The sequence below is a fragment of the Asparagus officinalis genome, chromosome 7 (genome assembly GCF_001876935.1).
Source record: "Asparagus officinalis chromosome 7, Aspof.V1, whole genome shotgun sequence".
Lineage (NCBI taxonomy): Eukaryota > Viridiplantae > Streptophyta > Magnoliopsida > Asparagales > Asparagaceae > Asparagus > Asparagus officinalis.
In genome coordinates, this window is record NC_033800.1 from 23894725 (window position 1) to 23911195 (window position 16471).

A 16471-nucleotide genomic window follows, 5' to 3' on the forward strand; every position below is an offset into this window, starting at 1 on the left:
TCATTTTTGTATAGAAAAATAAAAAAAGTGGGATAATTTTGTACAATTATCCCAATTCTAGTTTTGTTAAAGTTCTGCTTGACTAACACTGTAAAATTTTATTCTAGTTTTAGTTCTATGTGACTAACACTTTAAAATTTTGTTCTAGGTTTAGTTCTATGTGATTAACACTTTAAAATTTTATCCCACAGATTATCCCAGTTCTAATTTTAAGTTCTAGGTGACTAACCCCCCTTAGGAATGCATAAATTGGGAATGATCATTCCCAAATAAAGTAAGAATCCATAAGAAGTGAGAATGTTACATTCCAATTTAAAAAAGAAATTGTGTTCGGTAAGAAAGGAACTAGAAGTGAGAATTGATATTCATTCTCATTCGTTCCGTGTAACAAACGAGGCCTTGTAGTCTTGTGCATACCCGAAAGCTTAATCTCTTTCTCGCTCCCTCTCACTCAAAAATTTGAAGAAGCCAGCATTCCATCATCATCATCATCAGCGGCAGCATTATCTCCTTAGCAAGTGGAAAGGGCATTTTAGTTTCTAGGTTGGAAATGAACTCGGGAAGACTTGCACTGGAATGCAAACATTTTAAAGTCATCAGAGCTTATGCACACTAGGTGTTTGCGATAATGCTCCTTCATTCTTATCTGCCGTTGGTAGCATGCTGTGGTGCTTACCAATGCATAGAGTACACGTAATGATCACTTGATGTCATCTGTTGATAAGAGTGGTGCTTACAATCGCATAGAGTTGTCCTTCTTCACCTACGACAAACTCTGGCTATTTTGGAGGGAAAAACCCTTTTGGGTCTATCGCGTTATAAGAGGGATAAAGTAGGGGTGGGAATTTGGGATTTTTTTTTTACCGTAAGGTAGTTTTGGAGTGTTTATTTAAGTTACTTTTTTTCAGTGGCTTTTGTTTTAAACAAGTAAATATATAGACACGTTAAATATTTGAAAGTGTTTGGGGTTTTTGCGAGAAACCCAAAACTTAAGAAGGGTAAATGTCATTTTTAAAGTTATGGGGGGTTACCTAAAAAAATAAAATTAAACGGGGCTTTTGAAATTGAACCTGATAGTATATTGGTATAAATTAAAAATATGAGCATTTGGGGGGCTAGTATATAGGATTAAGAAAGGATTTAGCGTCCGATACGACGGAACTCAAAAAATCAATGCATGTCGGATGCACATATGGACTGTGCAAACTTTGAAAACTGATATACATTCTTGGTCAGTGACTATCTAGATCCATGACAGTCCTTCAATATTCATATTCAAATTCATATTCAAACAGTTGGAAATTCAAATTTGGATTCAGATTCGAAAATTTTAAACAAGCACACATATAAACACGTTAAGTATTTGATTCCTTCCTATTCATTTCCAGCCATGGTCGCAACAACTTCAACAAAAGTTACATGATGAATCCTATGATTTAATATGTCAACACTACACTTAAAACCAATACACAAATCAGCACACAAAAATGTTAGTGAGAGTAAAGAAACATCATTTACTTGTCATTCATTATGACCATTATTTCATATCCAGCATACATTTACTTTTTGCAAACTGCAACATTTCATCAGATCACAGTCTTAATAGAATCCTTCATGATCTCTTTCCGGCCATTGAAAAATGCAACAAGTTTTTCTCTCTCAGGCAAGATTTTCTTCGCGACTTTAGAGTTCAAAAACTCTTGAGACCATTTCCATAAAATGGGATGATCTTCTCTATTGAACAGGTTTACTCCAGCTACTTCTTGAAGAACTCCAACCCATAGAGCAATATAGGCTGCAGCAATGTCAAGAAACCCGATGTAATTTCCTCCGAAGAATTTTTTATTTTTAAGTTCTTTTTGTAGAATGCTTAGATATTCTTTTGACTGTTCCATCGAGGTTTTCTGCATATCGCCATCGCCCCAAAATGCCTTCCGGAATGTAGGAATGCACTGAAAAAAATTGAACTAAATTCAAATATATAAAATCATATGATATAAAATCATTAATTGTGGATAGACCCTCCTGTAGTATCATTCTTTTGAACTTACAGTCGTTGTAGTTTCATTTTTGCAGATGGGCCCCCTGGGTTAAATTTTCTTCAACTCTGTTACTCTCAAATAGACTCACTAAATTCACCCAAGGTAAAAGAGTCCTAATGAAACTACAAGGGTGGTAAGTTCAGAACAACAATACTAGGGGTCAATGTGCAATTAACCTAAAATCATAAAGTAAAAAAATATATGTCGTTAATATCACCTTGTCATCAATGAAGTTGGCCAAATGACGCACACAGGCCCTTTCATATGGATCCTTGGGGAGTAGAGGATATGCACCCCATGTGTCTTCGATGTATTCAAGTATTATGAGGGATTCAGCTACGTATTTTCCCTTGTGCACAAGTACAGGGATCTTCTTGTATATAGGATTATACTCAAGAAACACAGCATTTTTGTCTGGAACATCCTCAAGATCCAGGCAATCATAGGGAACTCCCTTGAGCTCCAAAGCAAGCTCTTCTCTGAGACTGAAAGGGCTTGTGCGATATCTCACAAGCTTTACTTCCTTAGCCATTTTCTTATTTCTGATAACTTGCTATTTGCCCACAATGTTTGGGTTTTTATAGTCAAATTGCAATACCATTTTTGGTCTTTTTTTTAAAAGAACTAAGAAGTTGAATATGGGAGAAATTGTAGGAAATGGTGTGAAAACGACTTTATTACTTTAATTTGCATATGTATAAATCATGAAATCCTCTCTTGTACACACACACACACACACACACATACCTACTGATAACTTGCTATTTGCCCACAATGTTTGGGTTTTTATAGTCAAATTGCAATACCATTTTTGGTCTTTTTTTTAAAAGAACTAAGAAGTTGAATATGGGAGAAATTGTAGGAAATGGTGTGAAAACGACTTTATTACTTTAATTTGCATATGTATAAATCATGAAATCCTCTCTTGTACACACACACACACACACACACATACCTACGTTAAGTTAGAAAAAAATTAAATGATCACTCTTCCTAAGATATTTTAAATTAAGTTACTTGTAAAATAGGAACAAATAGATAAATCTACATCAATAATTATTTAGAATCTTCTAAGAATACTTTATGAGAATATTTTGGGAGTGAGATGCAGTCATAGTAAGCAGAAGATGTTCAGATTTTATGTAAGTGGATATTTTCTTTTATTCTTCTGCGCATTAAACTTTGGTCTATATCCCCTCCAAAAAAAAAAAACACTTTGGTCTATATAAGGAGGACTTCTTTTATATATTGTTGGTTTATTTAAGAGAATAGTATTTGAGCTTTATCTCAACCATTCATCCTTCTATAGAGAGAGTTCAACATAAAAAGACCTCTTAGTTTTTATGGATTTATCCATCTTAAGTGCCTTCAAATTTACTGCCCGTCAGTGCAATATTTGTAGAGATACCTAGTTGGATAGTGCTCAGTTGCTGGATAAATCAGATTGGATATGAAAAGATTTCTATTAATTTTTTCAACATAATATAGAGTTTACATTCGCTTTATTTATTATCCTCTGTCACCATTTGTTCATATCATATGCTTATTTACTTGTATAGCTTTACCTTTAAACTGCAGGTGCTTTTGCAACCTGCAAGGACTTTTTTCTAGCTTGGAAGTAAGCAAGCAATCTATTTCTATCAGGCAAGCTATTCTTAACAACATCACAGCTTAAAAATTCCTGAGTCCACTTCCATAAGTTGGGAAAGTTTTCTTCATTGAGCAGATCAATATCAGCCATCTCTTGGAGTACTCCAATCCAGAAAGCAACATAATTTGCTGCAATGTCTACCAACCCGATGGTATGTCCTCCAAAAAATCTTTTACCTTTAATTTCTCTTTCAAGGATGCTAATGTTTTGCTTTGTTTGTTCCATTGAGTTCTTGTAGTCTCCGTCCTCCCAAAATAACATCCGGAACGCTGGAACACACTACAGTAAGTAAAGAATTAGATGCTGGAGTTCTAGACCATTATATTTAAGAAAGGTTTAAATTAACTATATATTTCATGAATATATCAATAAACTTAACATCAGTGTGATTTCTAATAAATAAATGGCATCACAAAACAAATGCAACATCGGTGATTAAGAACAAAGAAAGAAAACCAGTCATAAATCCAAGGTGTTTTGGATAGACTCCTTGTACTATTGCCCAATTGCAGATAGACCCCTAGTAGTTCTGTTGTTGCACCTTCTGAGTGAAAGTAGGCGATTCTTTTACTCTCAGAGAAAGAGAAATTGTTTTTGTCAAATATACATCTTGAGGGTAAAAGGGTCACAAATTTCACTTAGGCTATCCACAACAGTACAACTACAGCTGGTCCATCCTCAATTGGACGATGGTACAGGGGGTCTATCTGCGACTAACCCATAAATCCATATACACCTTCTCATCAATGAACTTTGCTAGGAAACGTGCATGTGCTCTTTCATATGGATCCTTAGGTAGCAAAGGATACACATCCCACGTTTCCTCAATGTATTCAAGGATAACGAGAGATCCTACAATTGATTTTCCTTTGTGCACGAGAGTGGGGACTTCTTGATATATGGGATTATATTTAAGAAGCATAGCACTCTTTTTTGAAAGGTCTTCTTCAATATAATCATAGAGTACTTCTTTGAGCTTCAACGCAAGATCTATTCGACGGCTGAAAGGGATCGACCAATATCCCAAAAGCTTCACTTCTGCAGCCATTTGCTGCTTGTGACACTATCACCATTTCACAATATCTCCTACTTATATTGTTTGTCTAAATGTATAAATAAATGGTAAAACAAAAATATTTTCAACTTTCTTACCGATACAAGTAGTTATCTAAACATGCAATTCTCTCTTAAGGCGTCTGTTATCAGAAGCAAAATTACAATATGGAATTTATAAGTGGTTGAGCCCTCTTAACTGTCAAAATTTCTAAATAATAACAAATTTATGTTAGATTCACCAAGTGAATTGTTCTATATATATCTTTCTTATTTGTTTGGAAGCATATCTAGATATGTAATTTATTAAGGGGAAAATTCAAATCCCATTGCTTATAGCTCCACTTTGAGAGAAACTAATTCTTGGAGAACTTTACAAAAAGCCAAATAAGTGTAGTAGCTTCTAAACAAAATTAAAATTTGAAAGTTATCAACCTTTTTGTGATCAGTCCTAACCTTCTTGTATGCATCGTTCAAAGGAATTCGATATCCTTACCTGTGGATGCAATGTCCACTACAGACAAACTATTAGTTCCTGGCAACTTTTTCTCAAGATTCCTTAAAGTAGCTAGAATTTGAATTGTCATTTAATTAACCATTTAAGTTAGATTGTCTGAACCTACTAAGGTCATTGTCGTCTGACCGCTGAATATCTCTTTGTGGGTTAAATACTAATCAACCCACTTAATTCAAACTCTTGCTTGAACTGAAGATTCCCAAAGTACGCTTCAAACTGAAATAAAATGTGAATTGTTCTCTGGCTATTTAAAGGTAGTCTTTGTGGATTAGTCCAAACTTAGTTTAGACCTTCTAACCACTTAATACACACTCTTTTAGGATTATTCCTAATTATCTCCATTTAATTCAAAAGAATGATATCTTTCACTTGATGAGGTTATGAGGTCTAACGCAAAGAGCAGGGTGGACAAACTCCTAAAATCCAAAGGTCAGATAATGACAAAATTTCCCCTATCCTATGACATGACTGAATTAGAATGAAACAGAAGATAACAAAAATATTGTTTTTTTCCTTGCATGAAGGCTAGATTTTATTCAATAGTAAAAGTGAAACAAAGATATACAAACTCCACCGAAAATGTGATGCCCCACTAATAATCCCACATTGGGAAATTAATAGTGTTTAAACGAGTCTGGAAAGTCAGGTGCACCTTTGATTAGTCAATTTTGGTAATGCATTGAGCTAAACCATATGTTGCACTTAGCGGGTCCTAAGGTTTACATTGGACCAATAGGCTAGCAGGCCCACGACACTGACAAATTGCATCAGAGCAGTTAGTCAGCCAAAAGTGTGAAACTAAGTGGTATGTGGGACTAAATTCTACATTGTGCGAGTGCGGTGGGACACCTCTAGAATCCACAAGAGGCGTCATGCCATGACAAGGACGTGACATATTAAAGGTAGGGTGATTCCGATAATAGTTCCACATTAAGAAATTGGTAGACTTTTAAGAGATTTAAAAAATGACGAGTCTTGATAGATAAGTGCACAACATTGACTAGTTAATTTTGGTAGTAGATTGAGCCAAACCACGTGTTGCAGTCAATGGGTCCCAAGGCTTACATCTCGCCAATGGGCTCGTGGGTTCAAGCCATAATGGAAAAACTCTTCACTCCAAGAAAAAACTATCTGCTCTCACCAGCTATACAAAACAAATCTACTCTGTTCTAGTAGTGTAACTTATAAAACACCATAAGTTTTCATGTAACGGGGAATCTATAATTTATTACTTAATAGCAGTTGCTACCGTGCATTTTTCTTAATATAATCATATGGACATAGAAGGGAGAAGCAATAAATAAAATCCTATACGTTCTTATTTTAGTTCGTCTTTAACAAATGTTTGTGTGTATATAAAAGCTCGATGCTTTAAAGAAATTGTTAGAAAAATGGCTAAAGAAGTGAAGGTTTTAGGATCATGGTCATGTCCCTTCACTTACCAAGTAGAGCTTGCTCTCAACCTCAAGGGAGCCCATTGATTCTCAAGTCTAATCCCCTTATTCCAATCTTCATGAAGGATATTCCTATTCTTGTGCACAATGGGAAATCAATAGCCGAGTCACTAATTATCCTTGAATACATTCAAGATACTGTTGCCTGCAGCCTTGTTTGACTTAGCCAGCCACCCCCGCCTTACATTTTTTGAGAAATGCAATCGGTGGCCGAAAGGAGTCTGCAAAGTTTGACAAATTAAAGTGGTGGTTGTCAGGCGCCTAACCTTTTTGACCCAGCCAACATGAAAACAAAAGTGGGGCCCACAAAGGCGGGCCCCACAAGAAGAAAAATCAAATTCGGTGGCAGCCATTGTTGAGAATTTATAAAGGATGTGGGTCCCACAAATATTTTATTATTAGTGGCGGGTCCCACATATAATATTATATTTGTGCATAGTGTTTTCTCAAACACTATAAATAGGGCCCTAAACTCTTAAGAAAATCTCATCCCAGAAACAACTCCTCTCATAGAAGAGTAAGAGAAAAAATAAAGAGAGAGATTGTGAGAGTTCTTGGTGTGTATCTGATCAAGAGAAGGTGTTCTCTTTGATCTATTCTTTTGGGATATAAAAGAATTTGGCGTCATGGTTGCACCGTGGAGTAGCTCCGAAGGAGTGAACCACGTATATCGGCTGCCACTAAAAGTGGATCCTCCACATCAGAAAATAAGTTAGATTATTATTTACTCTTTTAAGGTATTTGACACTATTCATGTGTACGACACTATTCACAAATACGGTACTATTCATGAATATGATACTATTCACAAATACAGGAAAGACGTAATCTTTCGCCATGGGATCTATAGTTGAAGACAACATACTTCGAATTGAGAAGTTCGGCGGCCAAAATTTTAGGTATTGGAGGAGGCAAATAGAAGACTATTTGTACCAGAAGGATCTCTTTCTACCCCTCCAAGAAGAGGCGGGGAAACCTGAGAGATGGACGATGATAAGTGAAAGGTGTTCGATCGTAAAGCACTTGTCACCATTAGGCTCAACCTTCACCAGCACGTGACTTACAACGTCTCGCATGCGACCACCACCAAGGAGTTGATGGAGGTCTTGGAGGCGCTGTATGAGAAGCCGTCTGCTTCAAATAAGGTGTACCTGATAAGAAGCTATTCAATCTTAAGATGCAGCAAGGAGCTCGCGTGGCGGACTTCTTAAACGAATTTCAGGCTGTGGTGCAACAGCTTGCTGCAGTAGATCTAAAGTTCGACAACGAGATCCAAGCTCTTCTGTTACTTTCTTATCTACCAGATTCATGGGAGAATATGGTGATGGCGGTGAGCAACGCTAATGACAATGACAAGATGAAGCTCGACACAGTGGTTAGGGCAATTCTGGATGAAGAATCTCGCCGCAAAGTCTCAGGAGCTGAGGCCTCTAGCAGTGGGAGTGCTCTGCATGTTGAGACACGGGGGCGTGCACAGAAGAAGGGTAGGGGACGACGAGGCCAATCAAAATCCAGAGGGAAGTCTAAAGGGCCTAACCCGAATGGTTACGGTGAAGGGAAGTGCTTCAGATGCGGAAAGAATGGCCACTTTGTACGGGACTGCAGAGTTACCGTTCCAGCATCAGCAGGGGATGATCGGGCTGACGGTGCACCCAATCTCATGCACGAGATGGATTCGGATGCACTTCTCCTATCCCTAGAAGACAAAAGCGATGCGTGAGTCATCAACTCTGGCGCATCTTTTCATGCAACCTCACAACAAAAGCTGTTTTCATCGTTCGTGAAGAAGGACTTGGGGATAATCCATTTTGGCGACGATCAACCTTGCAAGGTTTCCGGAAAGAAAAATTATACCCTCAATATAGAGGGCGGGACCACCTTGACGCTGAATGATGTTCGGCATGTACCGGATCTCAAACAAAATCTTATATCAGTCAGGCAACTGACTGACTCCGGTTACAGAGTATCCTTCGAGCAGAGAAGCCGGAAGGTGTCCAAGGGTGCCCTGATGGTGGCACACGACAAACGCGAGGGGTCTCTCTACATCGTCAACGGGAAGATCGACTACTTGCTTGCCGCAGGACAAGCATCATCATCATCATCCGTCGACTGCATGACTTGGTATCGACGACTTGGCCATATGAGCGAGAAGGGGATGCAGATTATGGTCGTGGGAGAGAGGCTTCCGGGTCTGAACAAGATCGATCTGACTTTCTGTGAGGACTGCATCCTAGGCAAACAGAAGAGGATGAGCTTCAACAAGACCGGACCGGCTCCAAAACTACAGAAATTGGAGTTGGTGCACACTGATGTGTGGGGACCTGCACAGGTCCTATCTGTTGGCAACTCTCTATATTTTGTTACTTTTATTGATGATGCTACTAAAAAGCTATGGGTGTTCTTCTTAAAGCACAAGTCAAATGTTTTCATCATCTTCAAGAAGTGGTTTGCCTGTGTGGAGAATGAAACAGGCAATAAGCTGAAGTGCCTAAAATCTGATAATGGAGGCGAGTATTACAGCCAGGAGTTTGAGAACTTCTGCTCGTCTCGTGGGATTCGGAGACTGAAGACCGTCCTAGGCACACCTCAGCACAACGGAGTGGCGGAGCGCATGAATCGTACTATTTTAGAGCGCACAAGAAGCATGAGGATCCACTCCGGATTGCCCAAGAGTTTTTAGGTCGAAGCTGTCAATACTGCTGCATACTTGATCAACCGCAGGCCATCTGCGGCTCTCAGTTATGGGATACCTAAAGAGGCTTGGACCGGAAAGAAGCTGAAGCTAGAGCACTTACGAGTATTTGGTTGTGACGCCTATGTCATGACCAATCCTACAGACCGGTCAAAGCTTGATCCAAAATCAAAGAAGCTATCTTTCATCGGCTATGGAGGAGATGAGTATGTGTACCGTTTATGGGATCACGATGCGCGCAAGGTGGTGCGCAGTCGTGACGTCGTGTTCCATGAGAATGCGGTGTACAAGACCAAAGAATTGAGTGTGAGTCAGCTATCTTCCCCTCTCTTTTTAGATATTACTGATAGTGAGGACGACGGTGAAATACCAGTCAACATAGAAGACGGAGACCAAGAGAACATGCCGGATGCACAGCAGCAGGATCCAGCATAGTTGCCAATCGTAATTCGCAAAGTTCTAAGAAATCCAAGGGTGCCAAAGAGGTACCTTTCCACCATGAATTACCTTCTTCTGACTGACAATGGTGAGCCAGAGAGCTATGAGGAGGTACAACAGACCGGCAAAGCTCGGGGCGAGTGGGAGTCTGCTATGGAGGAAGAAATGAAATCCTTGATGAAAAATGGGACTTGAGAGCTCGTAAAGCTTCCACGAGGACGAAAGCTCTTCACAATCGGTGGATTTATCGGGTCAAGGATGAAACCGATGGACGGAGACGTTACAAGGCGAGGCTTGTAGTGAAGGGCTATGAACAGAAAGCAGGGATTGACTATTCTGACGTTTTCGCTCCCGTCGTCAAGTTGACCACGATCCGAACTGTGCTGAGCATTGTAGCAGTTCTAGATCTCCACCTAGAACAGATGGATGTGAAGACGGTATTCCTTCATGGAGATCTGGAGGAAGAAATCTATATGCATCAACCAGTTGGCTTCGAGGAACGAGGCAGGGAGGACCTCGTGTGTCGTCTGCGCAAGAGCTTGTATGGCCTGAAGCAAGCTCCGCGACAGTGGTACATGAAGTTCGAGAACTTTATGGAGGGCTTGTATGGCCTGAAGCAAGCTCCGCGACAGTGGTACATGAAGTTCGAGAACTTTATGGAGGAGAACGATTTTCTCAAATGCGACACAGACCACGCGACAGTGGTACATGAAGTTCGAGAACTTTATGGAGGAGAACGATTTTCTCAAATGCGACACAGACCACTGCTGCTTCATCAAGAGATATGGCGAATCTTATGTGATACTCTTGATTTATGTTGATGATATGTTGATTGCTGGGCCCGACTTGGCCCGCATTGAAGAACTCAAAGAACGTCCCTCCGAGTGCTTTGAGATGAAAGATCTGGATCCAGCAAACCAGATTCTTGGGATGAGGATCATCAGAGACAAATCAGCACGGAGGCTGAGATTGTCTCAGAAGGCATACATTGAAAAGATTCTTGAAAGTTTGGCATGGAGAAAGCTAAGCCGGTGGGCTCGCCGTTTGCGAGCCATTTCAAGCTATCGAAGAACCAAGCACCAGAGACTGCTGAAGAGCATGAGTTCATGGCCAACATACCATACGCATCTGTCGTCGGGAGTTTGATGTATGCGATGGTTTGCACGAGATCAGATATTGCACAAGGAGTGGGAGTTGTGAGCCGCTTCATGAGCAATCCAGGGAAACAACACTGGGGTGCAGTCAAGTGGCTTCTACGCTACTTGAGAAGCTCGTCCGACCGTTGTCTTGAGTATGGCGGGGCAGATTTGCAGCTAGAGGGCTTTTGTGATGCAGACTACGCAGGGGACATAGACTCAAGAAGGAGCACGAGCGCGATAAGTTGGAGATCCAAGTTACAGGATATTGTGGCTTTGTCAACAACCGAAGCCGAGTACGTATCTGCAGCAGAGGCAGCAAAGGAGTTGCTATGGTTGAAGGCTTTTCTTCTTGAGCTTGGAGTAAGCTTTGAGAAATACTTCATCCACTGCGACAGTCAGAGTGTCATTCACTTGTCAGAGAACGACGCATTCCATGCTCGGACCAAACATGTTGACATAAAGCACCATGCCGTAAGGAGATGGCAAAGCAGGAACGAGTTTAAGCTTGTGAAGATTGATACGAGCAACAATTCAGCCGATATGCTGACCAAGCCAGTTCCGCTCGAGAAGGTGAGGCTGTGTGCAGCCTCATATGGCCTCCGTTGAGAATATTGAAGGCCGTGCAAGACACTAAAGATACAAGACATCCGGATGATGCAACCAAGAAGGGTGTGAAGATATGATTGATACTCAATCAAATCTTCAAGTGGGAGATTGTTGCCTGCAGCCTTGTTTGACTTAGCCAGCCGCCCCCGCCTTATATTTTTTGAGAAATGCAATCGGTGACCGAAAGGAGCCTGTAAAGTTTGACAAATTAAAGTGGTGGCGGGTCCCACTAACTAAAATATTATTAGTGGCGGGTCCCACCAATAATATTTTATTTGTGCATAGTGTTTTCCAAACACTATAAATAGGGCCTTAACCTCTTAAGAAAATCTCATCCCAGAAACAACTCCTCTCATAGAAGAGTAAGAGAGAAAACAGAGAGAGATTGTGAGAGTTCTTGGAGTGTATCTGATCAAGAGAGAGCGTTCTCTTTGATCTATTCTTTTGGGATATAAAAGAATTTGGCGTCATGGTTGCACCGTGGAGTAGCTCCATAAAAGAATTTGGCGTCATGGTTGCACCGTGGAGTAGCTCCGAAGGAGTGAACCACGTATATCTGTGAATACTGTGTTGAATATTGTGCCTTTATTTTGTGTATTACGTCTCCGTAAGAGGTGTTATTATCGGGGTGTACCCTAGCAGATACTTGGGGTGGATATCCCTTATTTCCATAAGAGCCACAAGAAAAGGCTTATGCACGCTTATTGGCAAAGTTCATCAACGAAAAGGTAATAATTAATCCATAGGTAGTACTGTTATTTACCCCTCTAGTTTTGTTTTTACAGATAGGACCCCTGATTGAATTTTTTCTGCCTCTTTTATTCTGAGGAAGAAAAAAATTTGTTGTTTGACAACCTTGAGGTAAGAAAGTCAACAAATTTTCACTGGAGGGTCTACGGTACAAATGAAACTACGGAGGTAGTGAGTTCAAAACAATGATACTACAAGGGGTCCCCCAATCTAATTAAATAATAACCACCATCATGTTTAGTTATTTCTCGATCATTCATATGATATAAAATCCATTTCCATTCTCAGTTCATTCCGAATTTGAGGATAGCATGTTGGGGCGAAGGTGAAGATCAGGAAAAATGCATTGAGCAGACTAGGGAAAACCTGAAGATTCTCGAGGAAGAGCTCAAAGGGAAAAAGTTCTTTGGAGGAGATGCTATTGGGCTTGTGGATATTGTAGCAAGCTACATTGCTTTTTGGACTGGAGTTATAGAGAAGGTGAATGGAGTATATCTGAACAATGAAGAGAATCACTCTAACCTGTTGAAATGGTCTCAAGAGTTCTTGATCTCTGGTGTTGTTAATAAAAGTTTACCTAATAGAGAAGAATTAACTGCTTTGTATCAGGCTACAAAACAAGCCATCTTAGCTAAGAAAGTTTCTGTAAATTAGTTTTGTGATTTTAGTCACAAACATATCTGCAGCATATGAATAAATGATGATTATGGATGAGAAATCTGAGGAAAATGAAATGTTTGATATGTATTGTAGCAAGTTGCATACTAATTGTTGGAGTCATATCTGATCAATGGATTATGACTTTAATGTTGCTTTGAATCAACTGGAGGATGATGCTCATTGATTTATGTGTTTACTTTTGGAAAAATGTGGTTGATAATTTTGGGCTTTGTGCATAAACAAAAGAGAAAATAAGAAGTTTCGTACGCTTACAATTTGAACTCATAACAACAAGAGAAGCAGCTAGTAGATTCAAAACATAAGCACCTGTTATCTTTTTCTTAATTGACACTGAATGATCTGCTGCTAAGTTGCATGGAAACGGGCACGGGTACTGGTACGGGTGCAGGTGCGGGTACGAAACACAGTAAAACTGTAAAATGTAGGGTACGGGGACACGACTACCTATATATATTGAATTAATATTGTACATAAGATAATTTCCCCCCTTCATGTGTCATTAGAATTAAAATTCCGATCATATTTTTGAGTTTCTTTTATCATATTGATTATCATGAATTGTAAACTACTCATTTTTTTACTAGACATCTAAACGACCCATTAACTATATAGTTTTAAACTTGGGTATGGACTGAAACGAATCCGACCAGTATCTCATTAGTTTCAAAAGACGGATGTGAAGTGTAAGCTATACGTCCAGGAAGTCTTTGACTAGTGTTTTAAATTAACACAAGTCTTTGACTAGTGTTTTAAATTAACACATATATCGTATAATTGAGTACATGTTTAATAAATGCATGCATATATTCAATAAGTGTCCATGAAGTTTGGGTAAGAGAAAGTGTCAGGTACATGTCCGTTATGGGTACGACTTCATTATAGAAGTACCCGGGTAACATAGATCTGCTGAGACTAGCATATTTAGCATTGTTCGAAACATGAGAGCAACACAAAGATTGTCACGCCCCGGGCCCGCGGCCCGTTGGCGCGTGCAAGCCGTGGGACCCACCGAGTGTAACGCACTGTTTGGCTCAAATCATTGCCAAAATCGACTAGCCGATGTTACACTTGAGTCTTTAGCTTTCACTATATAAACACCCCAATTTTTCACTCTCCCACCGATGTGGGACTAAATTAGTGGGATGTCACAGAGATGTCCTATAACTAGTAGGTCTCGTCAACAAGAGACCCAATAAGCCCTAGGTCAAGATATTGAGGTAAAAAATTATCAAATGGCAGAATTTGTAGCATTTGTTGTATTAAAGGCCAATTTGTAGGAATTGTTTGAATGAAAAGATTAAACAAATGTGGCGGTTGCGGGCCTGTGGCTGGAGTTTATGATCCAATCGGTAATGAGTAGAAACCTGCATACTTGTAAATTTCCCGAGGTATTCGTGCATTAGAACTGATTCTTCCACATGGAAACTGTCCTTTGTGGAAGAGAATTTGCATTTAGTTGGTAGAACAACATGTAACGGGTATTTCACTGTTCTGATTTTGGATTTCCTGTTGGAAACGCAATTGATTTATTTCAGTTGATCAGTTTGATCAAAGTATGGTTGTTTTTAAAGATGCAACCTTTTCAGCTAATATAGCCAAATAGAAATGAAGTTCACCCAATCAGCAAGTATGTAGTTCCATGGACCTGGAAGTTCGTCACATGAAGGTAATTTCTAGTGTTGTATATGGAGTCTGATTTACATGGAGAATACATAACGATGCTATCAGGGATTGAACCCCTACTATATCACACCCATGCTACAGGGTGGGGAAGGGGCACATGGAATTCACTGCTTATGTGCTGTTGGTGTTCCTGTAATTTCGGCCATGTAGACAGAAACCCCATGATATATGTATCATATACTCGTTGAAGTAGTATCTAAAAGAGAGAAAAATAGAGACGGAGGAGGGAGGAAGTTTAGGGTTAGGGAGTTTGACTCTAAGATACATGAAGAATTAGTTTCTCTGGTTTTCGATCTTTCCTTCTTTCTTTCTTTGACGTGTCGTCAGATTTTCTGTTGTGTTTGCTAACTTACGGTTTTCAGACTGGGCTCTTGTAGTTGAGTAGCAATATTTTCAGAAAGGACGTGCTAAGGATTTTTTTCCATTCACTGATCCAGATGATATAATTTATGGACAATGGACAAGGAAAATGCTTTCTAAACCAATTTAGTAATTATAAAATGACATAGCAACTAATCTACGGAGAAGAGCTGCTTGGAGTTTAATGAATTTTGAAGTCATAAGAGGAATCATCTATTTTTTCGCGGTAAAAAATGCAATCAATAATTCTAATAAACCAAATCAACATTTGGCCGTCAAGAGAGATCCATTAAAGATTAACTACTGATGCACTACGACAAAATGAAGATAAGATGTGCAGAATTGCACTATAATGGTAGCGTCAGTGGGAAAATTCCAAAAAATTCCAAGTAACGCTAAACCTGAAAACTTTGTATAAGTCTACCAGATTGTTAGTTCAGGCATCACTTTATAGCTGTTAAGATAAATGTTTATCAAGAAAAAACTAGCATTTCATTTGAAGGTGGCTTCCTACATTTTCGTACTGAGTTTACGAAAAAACTAGTAGTTTATCAGGAAAAAAAACCTAATTCTTGTTCCTAATAAATTAACCAGAAAAAGCTAGTCTTCAAAAATTATGATAACTCACTCATCCTAGAAAATATATACTTGCGACTCATAACGAATTACAACGCTCAAGTTCTGATCTCTGTATACTCAGTGCATTCGTACATTTCGTAATTGATTCTAGAACGAAGGCGGCATGCGAAGACTTGTCTAGAAAAATCAAAGGAGTACCTGACCATTTTAGAAAGAGAGCTTAAAGGTAAGAAACACTTCGGAGGGCATTTTATGGATATCTGGACATTGCTGCAGCCAACATTTGCACGCTGGGCTGGAGTTTTCCGAGAGGTAGCAGAAGTCAATCTTTTCAACAAGGAAAACCACCTGATATTATGGAAATGATTTTGTAAATTCTGACATTGGCAAGGAATGCTAGCCACAGAGAGGAAAACTTGTGGCTTTCTTCAAACCTAGTAAAGAAGCGACGAAAGCTTTTGAGCCTGCTATTTAACTGTGTGGTACTACATCTACAACTAGAATTAGCATGCAGGATATGAATAAATTGGATCTAATATGAAAAAATAAAGACTTGTTGTATCGGTATTTTCCAACGAAGTTTGTAGAAGTGCGGTTATTGAATCAAGTATTCTAATGTTCTCTATCTTTGGGCAATCTAGACTAGCTTTTCCTTTCATGGTACCTTTTAACGGTTGTTTTCTTGATGACTAGAAAAACCGACATCGGCATACAAGTCATATCATGGACTTTCAGCAACCTGAAAGCTGGTATATTATCTGAACCATGGATTATATTGCAGGAATGGAGAAAGATCGAACATTGATTTAGAACAAGGCCATTAAAC

The 16471-nt window shown here is 39.2% G+C and overlaps 2 protein-coding genes across 3 annotated transcripts; one reads left to right on the forward strand and one right to left on the reverse strand.

Annotated features, from left to right (window-relative positions):
• Positions 1587-2574, reverse strand: LOC109846830 (probable glutathione S-transferase). The gene is made up of 2 exons (XM_020416072.1): positions 2260-2574; positions 1587-1952 (listed from the first exon to the last, which is right to left on the reverse strand). The coding sequence occupies exons 1-2, from the start codon at positions 2572-2574 to the stop codon at positions 1587-1589; spliced, it is 681 nt and encodes a 226-aa protein (XP_020271661.1).
• On the forward strand, positions 1635-13165 carry LOC109848814 (probable glutathione S-transferase). 2 transcript variants are annotated; one of them, XM_020418495.1, is made up of 4 exons: positions 1635-1820; positions 3621-3686; positions 3769-3844; positions 12631-13165. In XM_020418495.1, the coding sequence occupies exons 3-4, from the start codon at positions 3827-3829 to the stop codon at positions 12994-12996; spliced, it is 384 nt and encodes a 127-aa protein (XP_020274084.1). In that variant the 5' UTR covers positions 1635-1820; positions 3621-3686; positions 3769-3826; the 3' UTR covers positions 12997-13165. The 2 variants fall into 2 exon arrangements, 1 of the variants encoding a protein (XP_020274084.1); XR_002248884.1 differs by lacking the exons at positions 1635-1820; positions 3621-3686 and adding an exon at positions 3932-3977 and having other exon boundaries at positions 3765-3844; positions 12631-12754.